The following is a 15,671-nucleotide window of genomic DNA, read 5'->3' on the forward strand; positions in this document are numbered from 1 at the left end:
TCCTGTTTGGCCCATCTTTGAGCTGTATGGACATGGATACCTAACTGTTTTGCGGCAGCTGAGGCAGCCAGAACTTTCTCAAACATCAGTTTGAAGAATCTGACTTTGTCCTGATCCGTGTAGAGCGTGTACACTCGCTTGATCGACGCTTCTCTCATGCGAACGTCCACATCCTTTTTTACGTCATCAGTCTGCATGGCGTCTGATCGGCCATCGCTCTCGCGAGTTCGATTACGCAAATACTGCGTGTATGAACTTAGCGTTTCAAGAGCATACTGCTCTTCGTCGACGACGTAGCCCAAGAGCTCAGGTCTGCCGTATTCGTCGACAGCATTGCATTGCCCAACTTCATAAAAAAAAACTGGATGCTCATCTTGTAATCTGAAATTTCAACCGTACGATGTGGCAGGAAGGAGGAAAGCTGGGCTAAAAATGTTTACATGCTTTATATACTCTTGGAGGTGCTAAGCTTTGTACGACAATATCTCCGGCAGATGCGACATCCAAACTTGGGAGAATGCGAAATCGGTTTTCATTGGATGACGAATTTAATTCATGGAAAGAGTGTACATATCGAGGAGAACTGCCTGGTGAATGCGAATAGTGCCCGCGATGTTTAACGCATTATATGAAGGCAATAATATATCGAATTTTTTTGATGTAATAGTGTATTGGCTATTTGTTTATCTATGTGCATTATATCGTTTTTCTTGTTGTCTTTGCTATCATTAATCGACACGGCACAACAATTAAATAGATGGAGATTTGAAGGAACAGTGCAAAACGTCAGGGCAAACCTGGCTAAGATTAGCCATAGCTGCACTTTGCTTATTTTATTATAATAATTAAGAAATTCATGGTCATATATAATGTCCTCTACAATAGCAATATATGTGTACCATCATTGCATTGTTCATGTGCTTGTAACAGCGCTCTGATTGAGAGTGTGCTAAATTTAGCTTCCAAAGTCCCGTTCCATCACTGCACCGTAGCCTCGTCAATAGTTCTCCAACCATGTCAGATTTCTTTGACATGTTTGGAAAACGTAAATCGAAGCTCCCCGCAGAGTCGACTCCTCGAACGACGCGTCCGTCGCCCTCTTCGTCGTTCACCTCTGCTGCCTCAGCACCTTGGCGACACGATTCAGGTACAGGCACTGCATAGTAACGCTGGAGTGATCTCGGTCGCTTATGCCTCTTTGCAGCTAATAGAAGCTCTGTAGACAGCAGACGACCGAGCAGTATGGAGATCCGGCAATCTGTGGACGGTGGGCGCCCGTCCATCGAAGCTACACCGCCTCCAGATCAAGTCAACGAAATGTTTGAACAGATGCTGGCAAGTTTAGGAAGTTCTTATCGATACTCGTTACTGCAAACTCATACGCGGGCGTGTGCCTGAACAGTTTAGAAGAGGAGTGCGGGACGAACGATTGAAAGCTAATATGCTTGCGTGGGATGTTGAAAAAAAATGGCTCATGATTAACCAAGATCGACAAGCCGAACATATTGCGTCAGGACGCAAGACTGCTCTCGATGATGATGATCCGGATGCCCCTCCTCCGTTGTTGAATACGTTGGCGGAAAAGGCTGGAGAAATGTGGTCGGCTACGTGGGATGCAGGTGCACGAAAATTAGATAAATACGCAGCGAAACATAGCCATCGGATGTCAACCACCTTGACGCCACCGACCATAACGCCGATACCATCGACTTCCACAGGTGCTGTCCCTCCAGGAGGATTGGACGATAAATACGGACCCGAGTACTTTATCCGTCGATTTATGGAAGCTGACCTCAGAGGAGTCACAGTATCACTTGTTGGTCACCTCGAAGTAAACCTGCGAACACGGCCGATAGAGTGAGTCAAGTATTAAAAGCATGTCGAGGCAATGTGCTAACAGCATATGCAGCTGGGTCATGAAATTTATCGATCTCAAGGGTGTACATGTACTATCGAACGGATTAGGACAATTGAATCGCAAGTTCGACAGGTGGGGATAAGCAGAGGGATTAAATAGTCGATGCATTTGCTGATTATGTCGTAGAGTGGATAAAATGCTCGAGCTGGAAATTGAGATTGTGAAATGCTTCAAGGTCCTCGTCAACACCAGAGTAAGTAGGAACAAACATCAATTTGGAAGAAACGCTTCTAATAATAATATTTTAGTGGGGTGTACGAGAAATAATTGCACAGCCGACATATGTGGAGAATCTGGTCTTTTCTTTGGTATCACCGCACTGGCAGACACGCAAGAGTGTCTGTGATATGCTGTTCTTTATATGTCACTGTGAAGTTCCTATCGGTCACGGTCACGTCTTGACGGGATTTGAGGCTCTCCGCAAATATAGAGACGATATGAGCCCCTTCACAGCATGGCTCACTTATCTGGATCACACAGTGGACGGTCGAGGACGGATGGGATCTTTGGTCGGTGCTAGCGAAGATTTGAAGCGGCTGGGCGTTTTCAATGCACCCGATAATCATCTTATGGAATATGCTGTAAGTTTTTTCATTTATACGTTGTAACAAAGAAGAAGACTCAAAATGTTCTACATAGCTATCCAATATGATGCTGATAAATGTCCTGGTCAAAGTCCCTACAGATATACACGAGCGCATCTATCTACGCAACCAATTCAACGCCGCTGGATTGCGAAGGCTCTTGCCTAAACTGGAAGCATTGGACTACCGTTTACTCAACAAACAAATTGAAGCTTACAAAATAGCTGCAGAAAACGATCTAGAGGATGCCTTTGGTGATGAACTTTCGGTGTATTCTGATGTCTCTCAACCTTCCGAGTTATTTGACCTTGTACTAGAAAGTATCGCGGATGCGCCGCGAGCTCAAGATTATTTAATATCTACATTGAAGAGCATGCTTCTAATTAAAGGGGATGCAGAAAGCAAGTATGTAACAATGACATTTGTGACCAACAAAAAGGAAATAGTTAACAAACGCCGAGTAGAACGCATTATCATCGCATGATAAGCGAGCTCGTGAGCCAGATTGTTATGGACAGGCGAGGCAGCGTATCAGCCGGAGATTTTTCCTCTACCTACGGTGTATCGGTGGGCAATCTGATCCAGCAATTCAGCGATTTGGATGAATTGAATCAACTCAAGGAGGAAACTGCTGAAAATCGTGAAAAACTGATTCGCTTATCAGCCGAAAACAAAGAATTACAGCTGGAAAATAAGCATCTGAGGTCGTTGCAAGGTCAGGGATCCAGCACACCTGTACCGTCTGAGACGCAGGCACGTCGTAAGTATACTTTGTAGCATCCTTCAAAACGACTTGGATATTCATAAGTGTTTGTATTATTTTAGGATCGCTGAATAATACAAAGATGGAAATCGCATCCTTGAAAGCTTTGTTGAAGATGTCTCGCAACACTATAGCTTCGCTTCAGGAACAGCTAAGACAAAAGAATGAAGGCCAAGCCGTCTCATCAAACATAGTGCTTGGCAACGAATGGAAAACAACTAGCAGACCAAATATATCTATGCAGGTTAGAGACCCGTTTGAAGGATTCATGAACTGGCTCTAAGTTTTGATTAGATCCCGACTTCGCCTATGCCTGGCATTATGTCTCAATATCCAACGAACATTGGTCCTGGAGGCTTCATTGTACCCGGTAGTACGCATCCTGGACAAATGCAAATGCCATCGATGCCTATTCCATCTCCCGTTCCAACTGCTCCTGTGACGGAAGAAGAGGCACCAAAGCAATCCAACGATCGGCCATCTAACATAGCTGGAGAAATTGCGGATAAACCAGCTGGCAATGAAGGTGAGGAAGCATCATGCTTTCCATTGTAACAATGACATTTGTTTAAACCTCAAACAGAAGAATCTTCGACAGCGCCACCTCCTCCTCCACCACCGCCACCCTCTTCCTCGACAGAAACAACCGAAAAAGGTGAATTACATTACTGATAATCATGCGAGGAAACCAAAATAACATTTTCATTCATAGATTCAGCCGATGTGGACGCTCCTCCAACCCCACCTCCACCACCTCCACCACCACCAGCCCCAGGTAAAAAATGCTTTGTATGAGGAATTCTTCGATCAACTATTGAAATCCGGAGTTTCTAAAGGATCGACATCATCTTCACCACCACCACCTCCTCCCCCTCCGCCACCTCCACCAGGTAAGGATCAAGTACCACACTGAATATTGTATACAACTGATTTCTTTGTATCAAGGATCCTCTGGTGGCGCGGCACCCCCTCCGCCTCCGCCTCCTCCACCACCACCAGCAGGAGGTACGGAAACAAGAACTAACTCGCAGGATGATATATGATCTAACTAGTAAAATAGGTCCAGGCGTTCCACCGCCTCCTCCACCGCCTCCAGGCCCAGGTGGCCCCGGTGCACCTGCTGCTCCAGTCACCGGCCCACTTCGCAAAGAATTGAAACACTATCCAAACATCCAGTTGAAACATTTGCAGTGGCAGAAGCTGGATGTGCGCAAGATCGACAAGACAATCTGGCTGCTCGAGGAAGTCAACGAGGATGAGCTCGAGGAGATGCTTGCAACCCAAGGAATTTTTGGCAAGATCGAAGATTTGTTCCCTGCCAAAGTCAATCTATTTTTTGAACGCAAACTCAAAGCCAAGATTGAAGAACGCAAAGACGCGGTGAAATTCTTGACAAAGGAGAAAACCCGTAACATAAACCTTGCCATTTTGCCAAAGGTCAAGAATATGACTTTCAAGGAAGTCAGACGCCACATTATCAACATGGACGATGATCTCTGCAACGAGACTTTTGTCACAAATTTGATATCGTTCGCACCGAGTAAGGATGATAAGCTCGATGTCATGGAGAAATACATCAGGGCCTCCGAGGAGGAAAGACTTGAGCTCGATGAACCCGAGCAGTTCACTGTTGAGGTAAGAATCTTATATCTGATTCTGAAAAGCCTGCTTATTTGCAGACTGACTCCGACTTTACTGTTAGATGATGACAATCTATCGATATGAACCACGACTTCAGTTCATGCTGTTCCGACTGCAATATTGGGAAAAGCATGAACAACTGCTGCAGGTACTTTGCAATATAGCAAGACTTGTAGTAGAAAAAAGAGATAACCTTGATTTGATAGAATATGACTATTGTGCTGGAAGCATCCGAATCGCTACGAAACTCGAAACCTTTCAAGGAATTGCTAGGTGTAAGCAAAATAATTGTGACAATTGATATGATACTTACTCTAACATTATTCTATCAGATCATTTTGATTGTGGGTAACTATATGAATGCAAAGAGTCTTCAGGGCGGTGCCTTTGGCATGCGTGTTTCGAGTTTGAACAAAGTAAGCGCATCTAATGAACTACCGGCAGAGAACGATACCACTTACCTAAGTATATACTGTAGCTTGCGGATACAAAAGCTTCCAATGTATCATCTTTGACATTGCTGCACGTCATGACAGGCGTTGTACGACGTCTGTTCCCGCACATTATGGAATTTATGCATGATCTCAAGGATGTCGGACAGGCTGCTCGCAGTAAGTTGGCATAAGGAACGATCTGTAACTAAAGTGTACTAAAATATCCAAAAGTTATGACAAGCTTTAACGATTTAGTGCAGCAGTACACGGATATGCGACAGGGACTGAAGCAGTTGGACCTAGAGCTTGGCACGCAGTGGCAGCCGGAAGATGTGGAGCTTGAAGAGGGCGATGAATTTCCCAACGTCATGACTCAATTCCGTGATCAGGCTTCCAGCAAATTCGAGCTACTGGAAACACTTTACGTGAACATGGATGCCAAATGGAAGGATGTCATGATGTATTACGGCGAGAACCCTCAAGTGATGCGTCCAGACGATTTCTTTAAAGAGTTCGCCCGATTTGTCAGCAGTTGGAAAGATGCGGCCATTGCAGAGGAAAAACATGCCCAAAAACAGGAACGAGAAGAACAGCGAAAGCGAGAAGAAGAGCAAAAGAAGGAACGCAAGAGACAAAAGCAGCTTGAAAAGGAGAAGGAAGCCTCGCAATCTATTGAAAACATCGATCTCAGTGAAGAAGCTACAACCGGCACGGACGACGATCGTCGCATGATGGATAATTTGCTTGAAAAGTTAAGATCTGGCGAAGCAGAGACGACTGTACGTGCACGAAGACGGCGCAACCAACGCCACGAAGAGGTCCCACCATCGCCATCTGAAATAGAAGCAGACTTGTTCGCACAAGACCTGCTCAAGAATCTGCAAAATGAACAGTAATCACTTTGTCGGCTATTATTCGTTTCAGCTATGTAGCTGGACTTTGTCATTATAGTATATATGTATACCCAGGATACAAATTCCTTAATGCATCGTGCATTATCTGTAAAAGATAACAGTAATAAAATCGGTTTTTATTAGACCACAAATGACCATGTATGATGATATTACATTGCTGTCCAGGAAACTGTTGCCTGATCGAAGTAAAATAGTTAGAAGTAAAGAAGAAATGAGAAGTATGTTCCGCGTTTAAAATAGTTTAGTCAATAGTCTGACAGAACGTGTTGCCTGAGATTACCTTCAAAGCAATCAATTTCCTTGGGAAGACACAATACCGGCTTCAAGGGTCTGTGGCCTTACAGTTTGATGCCTATCGAGTACCACAGGAAAGCCAGTCACCTTATAGTTAGAGGCAGCGGCGATCGCGCCTCCAAAACCGTGTTAGACATAGGAGGTGATTCAAGATTGGTTCGGACGACGACAAACCAAACTTTGGAATACCTGCACAGCATAGTTTCATAGTCAATTTGATTGTTTTGAATGTCCACTTTTGGGTACTATCATCAAAGAATGAAGCTTGCTCAGGTGCTGACAAAGCATCTGGTAGGATGCTTACACTTGTTGGTTTAGTGAGCCATTCCATGTCCGTATAAACATCATACTGGGGCCATGTCACCGTAGTGGTAGAAAATTATATGTTCTTGCCAGTTGTTGATCATATAAAGAGGGTTCAGGGGTGTTGCGACTGCCGTTGACAACTTGCCATGTCATACATGACAGCAATATGCTCAGCATTGATTTTATCTTGCTGCATTGACCATGGCTCCAACTGGATGGCGTTCATTTAGTCTACCTTACTTGTGTTGCCAGTATGAAAATATGCGTTTGTAATTTTTTGCATGATATACCGACTTCCCTCGAAGTTTTGAGAGTTTATTCGATCATTAGCATATATATACAAGTTGTAGGAGAGCGTATGCATGCTGTATGCAAAGACTCCCTTGAAAGCATGGTGTCAGAAAACGCCAGAAACTTTCTTTCGTGAAGCAGGTCATGCGTATTTCAAATATCCTCGATGCAATACACATTGCTAGCTCGTACCGTCTGTATCTGCGAGCATTACAAGACAAAGACCGTATGGTCTTTATGATGGTACGCATTTATTTCCATGGATGGATGTTTCTGCCAGCTCTTCCTTTCCCACTTGGTTTTGTACAATAACCATCGCATATATTACCAGCAACGAACGATTGATACAGTACAGGGATTTGAGAGCAGCGCAAGAAGAGAAAACAGGGGGAAATATGGTATATACTAAAAGCTATTCTAGCAGCGTTCAGCAGGGGAGGAGGTATTGACTAGTGCAACAATTGCGTAACTAGATCCTGCAGCAACCGCGCCGACGGCTAACGTCTGCAATGCGCCCATGATCGCTTGTGCAGGGCGCAAGTAAATACTCTTGACGTATCCAAACACAAAGAGAGTGATTGAGGTAACTAGCACAGATGCCCACAAGGCATCCAGTGTATCGTTTATGAAAATATATGGGAGCAGAGGTATAAGGCCGCCGACCAGGTATGACAAACCGATTGTAGCGGCAGAAACCTTAAGAGATTAATTAATCACATGATAGCGATGTAACATGCCGTAAATGGAGAAAATAGCCTTACCCAGCTGCGGTTGGGATCTGGCATTTCTAAGTTCAACTCGAAGCGCATCATAAAATCCACGAACTTCGGAGTGTTCTCACGAAACTTGGCGAGCATCGGCTCCATTGATGCTCTATCTAGTCCATATGGCTCAAACAGCTCGACGATTTCTTCTTCTTCTTCGTCTGGATACAGCTCAAGTTCACGCTCTACATTGATTGTTCACTTTAACCTACATAGCACTGAGTTTTCGATATATAGTTGGAATACAAACCTTCCCGTTGTCGTTCGGTTTGGTAATGGTCTGCTTCTGAGCGAGCTGCTAAGTATCCGCCTAGTCCCATGGAGATTGCACCCGAGACTAACTCTTAAAAAGGGAGGGGAGATGAATTGTCACTTTTATGTTTACAAACACTTTATATCCTTCTTCATAGATCACCCTGTGCGCATGCATACCTGCTAATCCACCAAAGATGACAATTCGAGAGTCCCCAAGACTTGACAGACCGGCTGCAAGAGCAAAGGGAACAGTGAGACCGTCTGAAAGGCCAAGGATGCAATCACGCACGAGTTCTGGTCGTGAAAAATGTTCTTCGATGTGTCCCTTCAAACCCGAATGGGCGTGTCGATGTGGAATACGAGCTTGTTCTTCGTCGTAGGAAGGCAACGTCAGTGGATGTTCTTCAAAATCCTTTTCTGCATCGAACGATTGTCTGTTGAGAAGCTTGTACGCGGCTTGCATGCTTGGACAGAAGTAATGAAAGAAAAAAAAGGAGAAAAAAGGAAAAAGCTTGGTTTGGATTGACGATACTGGGAGATAAATACAGAGTAGGTAACCTATAATTTTTCAAGCTCATTTTTTGCATGAATAATTATCGACTCCTAAACCCAATAACGGTACAGTTTTCAGGTCACTAGTTTTTCTACGTAACACAGGCTCTTAGTATGTGAGCGGCATGCGTGTATAAATGTCGCACGTGGAACCATGGCTGGCAAGCAGGAACCTGATAGGCTTCTTTTGACAGTTACTAAGGGATAATGTTTTCTCCGTTGTAAGCTCAGGCAGAATAACGGCAAATAATACAAGACTCCGGAGTGAGTTTCTCGATTTCTGATCAGCATTGAGATCTTGTCGTGATTTGCAACTGCCATGACCTGATTGTCAAAGGCATGCTATCTCTTAAATCTGGCAAACAGACTTATCTAATGGATACACTGTTCAAGCTGAAGGCAGCTATTAACAAGGCTCGCCCTCACTAGACCGAAAACGCTTCTAATGGAATTCACATAATATGATTTGCTTGGGGGTAGTAGTCACCCTTGATAGACAATAAATGTCTATGTAATATCCTCTTTAGATGTGCTACTTGACTCGACCAGAGTTCCTATGGAAATATCAATCTATGGCATCAGTTAAAATGGGTGATTACATCCCGTTAACAGTTACCAATGTTTGTATGCCTTTCTGTAAATCCAATAGCCGTTTTGAAAGTTCCAGCTCGGACTCTCTTTACTGCAGAAAATTTTGCAACGACCGAGCTGCTCTAGTACAAACAAGATCAAAAGATGATAAATTGGTGAAAAGCGATACAAGAATGAGGAGCAAATGGCAAAGGGGAAAAAGGATAAAACATAAGAAATGTTCGACAATTAGCAACCTGCCGAGAGGATGTCGAGCGGATCCTACCGATCCCATTTTTGTATGACGCGTGCATAGATCAGTACGGTATAGCCTGGCAATCTACATCTTTAAAGGACAGTATGGGCTACTCCATGCCAAGGCTTTGTTCAAGTTCTCGATGATCAACTGTGCACGTATGCTGCATTTTTTGGAACTACTCTTCTCAGAGCGCAGTCTGTCTTCCTTACCTTTGGTTTTCAAAGCAACAAGCATACCACGTGGTTTGCATTTGAAGCGAGTGAAGAATCAAGCAAAGCTGCTACAGCATGTTTTTCTGTCTGAGCGCATACATAAATACATCCACACTTTCGCAAAATAAAGTGATCATACACACGCGAAGCGCTACTCACAACCTTTTGGAATGACTGTGTAAGCAGCAAGTACAGCTTTGAGGCCTCGATAGCTTGTCCTCCAGAGTGATTAGCAAAATCCAGCCCATCCTGTCAAACCTACCGACGCCTTGCTGTGCAAGATTATCAAATTCAGCAGAGCAAGATTTGATCAGAATTGACAGAAAGAAATTTTGCTTGAAGAAGGTGTCGGCCAAACCCGTCACTGTATCGTACTTGACATATGCATTGCTGCTGCCGTCTATGGCCCGATGGACTGCCTGCCCTTCACGCAGCTGAGCTTTCACGGCGGTCTTTCGTCCAGAGACCTGGTCGAGCATCATCTTGTGCTTCCTTCCTTGTTCTCTTCAGTTACCTCCACAGCAGCTCTTCCACGCAGCTTCCTTTACACAAGTCGTCACCTCGTGGAGACCTTTGGCCGCTCGGCCGTATCTTCTTGGGCTCACGGACACTCAAAGTGAGAGGACGACGTGTCAAACATTCAACGTCTTTTCAACTTTTGCTCTTTGCCATGAAACTGGTAGCACGCAGATGCATGCCATCAACTTACAGCAATGATCCATGGAGCTAGTATTAGCAGATATTGTGATTTTGAGCGTTCTATAACATTTATGTCCATGGAAACATTTCGCCCTGGAGGGGGAGAGAGTACTTTTCTCCAAAAAAGTGCACGGTGCATGGAGGAGAGGGAACTCAAAGCCAGACTGATCTTCTTGACAAAATGGACGGAAGCGGACCTTCGGAAACGAGTCACCCTCCAAAAACTATAAATACCCCCTCTTTCCTCGAACTTTTTCTTTTCTTTTCTTAGGAAAGCTGGCAGTTCCATCTCTTTGGAGTTGGACGCGTGCATAGCACCACTACGACGTCGCATCTAGCTTCTTCGGACCTCTTTCCAGCGATGATGTTTGCGATCGAGTGAAGCCGGAGTGTACGTTGAGGACTGATCAGTGCCGCCTCCTCGTGGTGGTCCCTGGATATATCGTTGGCTTCTTGTCGACGTGAACCAAACGGCACTACTTCTTTAGCATAGAAACCTTTTGTCTTTCAATAAAGATTGCTCTTGGCTTAATCTTTTCATCTTCTTGTCTTCTTTTACAATAATGAATAAACATAACTCTTGTAAAAAGTACTCTTCATCTGCTTTGCTTGTCTTGTCTTGCATGCATTTTGTGGGTGCTGTGTGCTTCGAGAGCGTCCGTTTGCGTTGATCAGTAGCAAGATTGCGTTCGCCCAATCCCCATTGAGCGCGCGATCGCAATGCACAATGCTCGTTTGCTTTCACGCGGTTTTTCTTTAGCTTCCGTCTCCAAAGTGTTGTAAAAGGTTTTGATGCGTCGAGTTCAACTCTGGCAGTCAAGATCGATGTTTGCCTTGTTGGATCATTCCAACAGCGAATGGAGCGTTTGTTGCGAGCCAGCAGGCTTCGTTGCAACGTTTTGTGCAAGAAGCTGCAGTCAGCGCGTTTCTAACTATTGCCAACGTAGGTCTCTGTAGCTATTTCTTGACTTGGATTCCTTACGCTGCCTACTACTGTCACTCCTTGGTAGCGGGTGCGCTTTCACGTGCCTCCCGAAAAACTTTTCTTTCCTCACTTTCACAGCGCTCAAACGTTTACTTTTCGATCACTCTTTTGTAATCTGGCGTATGGTTTAATGCAAGATTCCGTTTCTTCATGCTTAAGGATTCCATACGTATTTGCTGCATCGTTGTACGATGATTATGCGTTTACTAAGCAGATAAGCGAGCACAGACATCAGCAAGCTGCCCAATTGTCAGTTCAAACGCCGCTGCGTCGATCGATCTGCGATCCTGTTAAAGACAGACTAGCTTTATTGCATCGGCACCCCTAGCTACAGGAGCTGGATCCAATCACTGTGTCGGCCGAGGCGGGCAAGTGCTGTTTGAGTATAAAAAAAGCGTCATTTTTGAGCGCATGTGTGTGAGGAGTGGCGCCGAGGTTGCACCAAAGGGATCATTAAACCATTAAAATCATAAGCAAAAGAGAACAACAGGAGATCTATCGACATCAGAGCAGATGATGAAAAAACCCTCGACTTGATAAGCCAAAGAGAACAATGCAGACATTCATAGGCGCCAGAAACAATGTTAAAAGCAAGGCGCGACTTGATATGCAAAGGAAGCAATGGAGAGATATTCATAGACATCAGAGCGCGTGATCAGATCAGGTTCAGCTTGGTAAGATACAGACAACACTGCAGAGATATTCAAAGGAATGCTTTATCCTACCATTAAGCAGTCTGTTTGCATATTAAAATGAGCAATTTTGCAGCTTACATTCTTGATTGTCTCCATTGATTTCCGTGAGAAAAAGAGAAGGAAGAGAAAAAGGACAACGCTTGCCAGTTTATGCTCATAGCAATAAAAATTTTGCGCGTTATCGCCACAACGCTGTTATCAGAAACAATGGCCCAAACCGCTGTATACAGACATTCCGAAATCTTTTCAACTGTTTCACAGTATGGAATCTTTTGACAATCAATTTCAATCATGTAGAATCCGTATCTAATCGACTTGACCCCCGCGACTCGACCATTTTATCAGGTACACATAGATATATCTTCGAGATCAATGGAAACCGAATTCGGATGGCATACTAAAAATATGGAAGCGAAATCAAGGTTAACTTTCTTTCTTTGTTTCACTCCTAAGAATCTTTTCGAGGAACTGCCAAGGAGCATGTGTCAGACAGACCTGCGCAACAGAGAAATGTCCATTTGACTATTTCCAAAGCGAAATATGGAGTTTGGGCAAAAATTGTATGCATTGTGCGAGGGCTTCACATCACAGAGTAGTGATGCCCGTGATATACAGCCTCAATTCGTTGCCGAACCGCGTCTTGATGCAAAGAAAAGGACCGACTCTGGGAGTACAGTATTGATCCGTCAATCCATATCCTCGAATTCAATGTAGTATCTAAAACAGCTGTTGGACGCTCCTTATGTCCTGCAAAGACACCAATCATCATGGCAGCTTCGGCTGGTATGTCGTCCTGATCCGCTTCAGCGTCTTATTTTCGTTTTAGGCGTGTCGAGTACTCTTTACCGTCTTCCACGTGCTTCAATGCCTTGCGGAGATTCGGAGGTTCCTCCGAGAGGCACGCCATTATCTTGCCATACTGCTTTTCATGCACCTCCGAGATGACGTGCAGTGCCCTCAGCTTATCTTCCGCACATGCCGATTCCTGTGCGACTTGCTTGCCAATCAAATATAGTTCTTGCACTGTTGAATCGTCCCATATCGGCAGAGCCATTATGCATCTTGCGTCATATGTCAGGAACATGGTGAGCGTAACCAGAGGATGTCATGGCTCGATGTCCTCGATATGGCCTTCAACAGTTGATCGCGAAAAAAAAAGACAACGCTTGGCCCAGAAAGAACTAGGGACTCGGTACATGAATGGGTGTTCTGGGCAAGGTGTGAATTCGTGTTGGAGCAATGTGGCAGGCGATATCTTGATGCATATTATCAATAAGATTGGGTGTTTCTTGTATCTGCGATATACTTGGTATGGAATGTGCGGGTATTGTAGAGCAAAAGTAAGTAGGTTGAGACTGAACGTCAGTGGAGAATCTTTACTGAGAATAAAGACGAAGATAAACATCTACGCGACCCTGTCATTCAGCGGTTATCAGAATTCATACTCATTTCTACTTCTTCCATATTGGTCGTTAGACCTGGCCACGACACTTGGGTACAGTACACGATGCCGCGGTTCATGCTTTCGTCGTTGACTGTGGATTGGAAGTCGGTGATGATTGGCGGTAAGCTTTCCTGAGTGCCAGGCGAGGTAGTAAGCAGGCATCACAATGCGTAGTGTTTGGAAACTCCGTGGGTGCATTAATGTAGGTGTCGCTAGCAACGTTGAGCAGAGAGCTGGTGATCAAATCTATAACTGCCTGGTGCTTGATCAGCCCCTTACATAACAGATCGCTTCCTGGAGGGTATTGATTAGGGAGCTCATATGTAATCAGAATGTTTGGTATCATTGATATTGTGTGTTGAAAACAGATATTTGTCTGTTACTAGGGGAAGGGATTCACAGTATCCAAGAGGAAGAGAAAGGGTAGATATGCCTGTGATAGAAAATATGGAAAATGTCACAACTCTTACATTATTGTTACACAAATAAATTTGCAAGTGGCACACGTGTGGAAGTGACCCCGCGGAAGTGTAAGTGTACGCATTCTGGCTTGAAGTTGGGATATTAAATGGGGGAAAGGTCGTTTCGGGTTGTCGATGACACCAAAAATTGCACGATTCTCAGTTCTGTGCCCATTGTTGAGCTACTGTATGCGGGAACCGCATCGTCTACTATTCCATATCCTTTATCGAGGTTACTACATCTACTTACCGTAATTACATCGCGCAACTCGATGAAGGATGGCTCAAAGGCAACGGCGTAAGGATAGCAAAACGCAAAGCTTCCAGAGATCCTTCCCATTCAATCAGAAAGTTTGGATACGATCGATTTCCTTTGCGGTCAATGTAGAATGCGTATCTTGTTTGTTTCAGAGTTTAGAATCCATCCGGAAAATATCTGCGCAAATATTACTACACATAATCATCATAGCACAGCAGATAATCTTCCGGTGGTCTCCTGAACACCGTAATGTGTTTGACAGGTGGGCGCTTAGATGTAGAGGAGATGAAGAATGCGGTTTACAGCACAAAGGCATGCTGTCAAATCGAAAACATTTTTTAAAGAGTTTTCTCTGGTCGTTGCGCACGAGGTGCCCAAAAAAGAATACCTGCTCAATGTTTGAAAAACGAAGTTAACGATAACAATAGCATAAAAGTACTTCAAACAAATCCTCAAATGGAAAAATCTCTGTTATGACAAGAGTTTGGACCATGACGCTTACAAACACTTTAGTTCGTCTGTACCACTGAAGGAGGAAAGGCTGCTGCGACGCTGGACTCTGTCAAGTTGTCGCTCGCAGGCATGATCAAAAAGCAGAAGGAAAAACAGTCTTAAGACCAAAAGACGTTTACACGACTTATGTTTATTCCTTCTTGAAAAAAAAGTTAAAATTATGGCAACTGCTCTTGACATTGTTGAGTCTAGGCAATAAGGTGTTAAAAAAATTGGGACTTTCGTCCCCTTGCCCCTTACCCCTTCGCCACCTTTCTCACGATGAGTGAGGCCAGTGGATCCCCCGTGCAAGTCTGGTGGCCAGCCTCGTTGCAAAGCCTGGCTGTTTATTTTTTTGTTTTCATGAGCTTGTGGTAAAATTCTCGCATTTGGGCCTATCCTTAGTATCATATGAAATCTGGGCGGATTTTATGACATGGGGCAGTTCAAAGGCATCATTTAATACGGAAAATTGAGGTAGCTACAATGTAGCAAAGTCTCGAAGGCGTCAAATTCGTTGACGTTCCTCGCGGGTGCGTCTCGGAGTCTAAAATGGTCCTGCTCCTCCCAGGATTCGGTCCATTGACCAGTAAGTGTCAGCAAATCTCCGAGATTTTCGAAGTTCTTGATGTGTAATCTTTAGAAATCCAAGCCTAGAAACGACAATAACCGAGAGAGGCTGCCTGGTTGCTACGAAGACGAAAAACCTGTAGCAGTGCTACGCTGGTGATGGTGGAATATATCTGGAATCTTTTTTTCCTGCCTGCCGGCAAATTCTATATACGAAACACTTCAAATGCCATTCAGCCGTGGTTTGCTATTAATCTTCTTCAAAACATGAGTAATGATCAGTAGGCAGCGGAGATCGACCCGAGTATG

At 44.3% G+C, this 15,671-nt stretch overlaps 5 protein-coding genes across 5 annotated transcripts; 1 reads left to right on the forward strand and 4 right to left on the reverse strand.

Moving 5' to 3' along the window:
- Nucleotides 1-1,014: 1,014 nt before the first annotated feature.
- VTP01DRAFT_1337 (uncharacterized protein) lies at nucleotides 1,015-6,236 on the forward strand (the record flags this gene model as incomplete). The annotated part of the gene is made up of 20 exons (XM_069379676.1): nucleotides 1,015-1,147; nucleotides 1,205-1,308; nucleotides 1,346-1,857; nucleotides 1,910-1,990; nucleotides 2,045-2,111; nucleotides 2,167-2,499; nucleotides 2,558-2,907; nucleotides 2,967-3,262; nucleotides 3,328-3,509; nucleotides 3,560-3,791; nucleotides 3,849-3,920; nucleotides 3,978-4,040; nucleotides 4,102-4,155; nucleotides 4,211-4,270; nucleotides 4,326-4,900; nucleotides 4,968-5,054; nucleotides 5,113-5,181; nucleotides 5,239-5,322; nucleotides 5,385-5,517; nucleotides 5,596-6,236. 20 exons carry the CDS (start codon nucleotides 1,015-1,017, stop codon nucleotides 6,234-6,236), a joined length of 4,128 nt encoding a protein of 1,375 aa, XP_069238745.1.
- Nucleotides 6,237-7,562: 1,326 nt separating this feature from the next.
- On the reverse strand, nucleotides 7,563-8,627 carry VTP01DRAFT_1338 (uncharacterized protein; the record flags this gene model as incomplete). The annotated part of the gene is made up of 4 exons (XM_069379677.1): nucleotides 7,563-7,841; nucleotides 7,907-8,094; nucleotides 8,160-8,252; nucleotides 8,342-8,627. The coding sequence occupies 4 exons, from the start codon at nucleotides 8,625-8,627 to the stop codon at nucleotides 7,563-7,565; spliced, it is 846 nt and encodes a 281-aa protein (XP_069238746.1).
- A 999-nt stretch (nucleotides 8,628-9,626) lies between these two features.
- On the reverse strand, nucleotides 9,627-10,239 carry VTP01DRAFT_1339 (uncharacterized protein; the record flags this gene model as incomplete). Its single annotated transcript, XM_069379678.1, has 3 exons — nucleotides 9,627-9,754; nucleotides 9,865-9,969; nucleotides 10,020-10,239. 3 exons carry the CDS (start codon nucleotides 10,237-10,239, stop codon nucleotides 9,627-9,629), a joined length of 453 nt encoding a protein of 150 aa, XP_069238747.1.
- A 484-nt stretch (nucleotides 10,240-10,723) lies between these two features.
- VTP01DRAFT_1340 (uncharacterized protein) lies at nucleotides 10,724-11,081 on the reverse strand (the record flags this gene model as incomplete). The annotated part of the gene is made up of 2 exons (XM_069379680.1): nucleotides 10,724-10,953; nucleotides 11,030-11,081. The coding sequence occupies 2 exons, from the start codon at nucleotides 11,079-11,081 to the stop codon at nucleotides 10,724-10,726; spliced, it is 282 nt and encodes a 93-aa protein (XP_069238748.1).
- A 1,635-nt stretch (nucleotides 11,082-12,716) lies between these two features.
- VTP01DRAFT_1341 (uncharacterized protein) lies at nucleotides 12,717-13,926 on the reverse strand (the record flags this gene model as incomplete). Its single annotated transcript, XM_069379681.1, has 5 exons — nucleotides 12,717-12,916; nucleotides 12,983-13,197; nucleotides 13,333-13,541; nucleotides 13,626-13,792; nucleotides 13,860-13,926. 5 exons carry the CDS (start codon nucleotides 13,924-13,926, stop codon nucleotides 12,717-12,719), a joined length of 858 nt encoding a protein of 285 aa, XP_069238749.1.
- Nucleotides 13,927-15,671: the final 1,745 nt, after the last annotated feature.

The sequence above is a fragment of the Rhizomucor pusillus genome (assembly GCF_041956525.1).
Source record: "Rhizomucor pusillus strain CBS 183.67 unplaced genomic scaffold VTP01scaffold_10, whole genome shotgun sequence".
Lineage (NCBI taxonomy): Eukaryota > Fungi > Mucoromycota > Mucoromycetes > Mucorales > Lichtheimiaceae > Rhizomucor > Rhizomucor pusillus.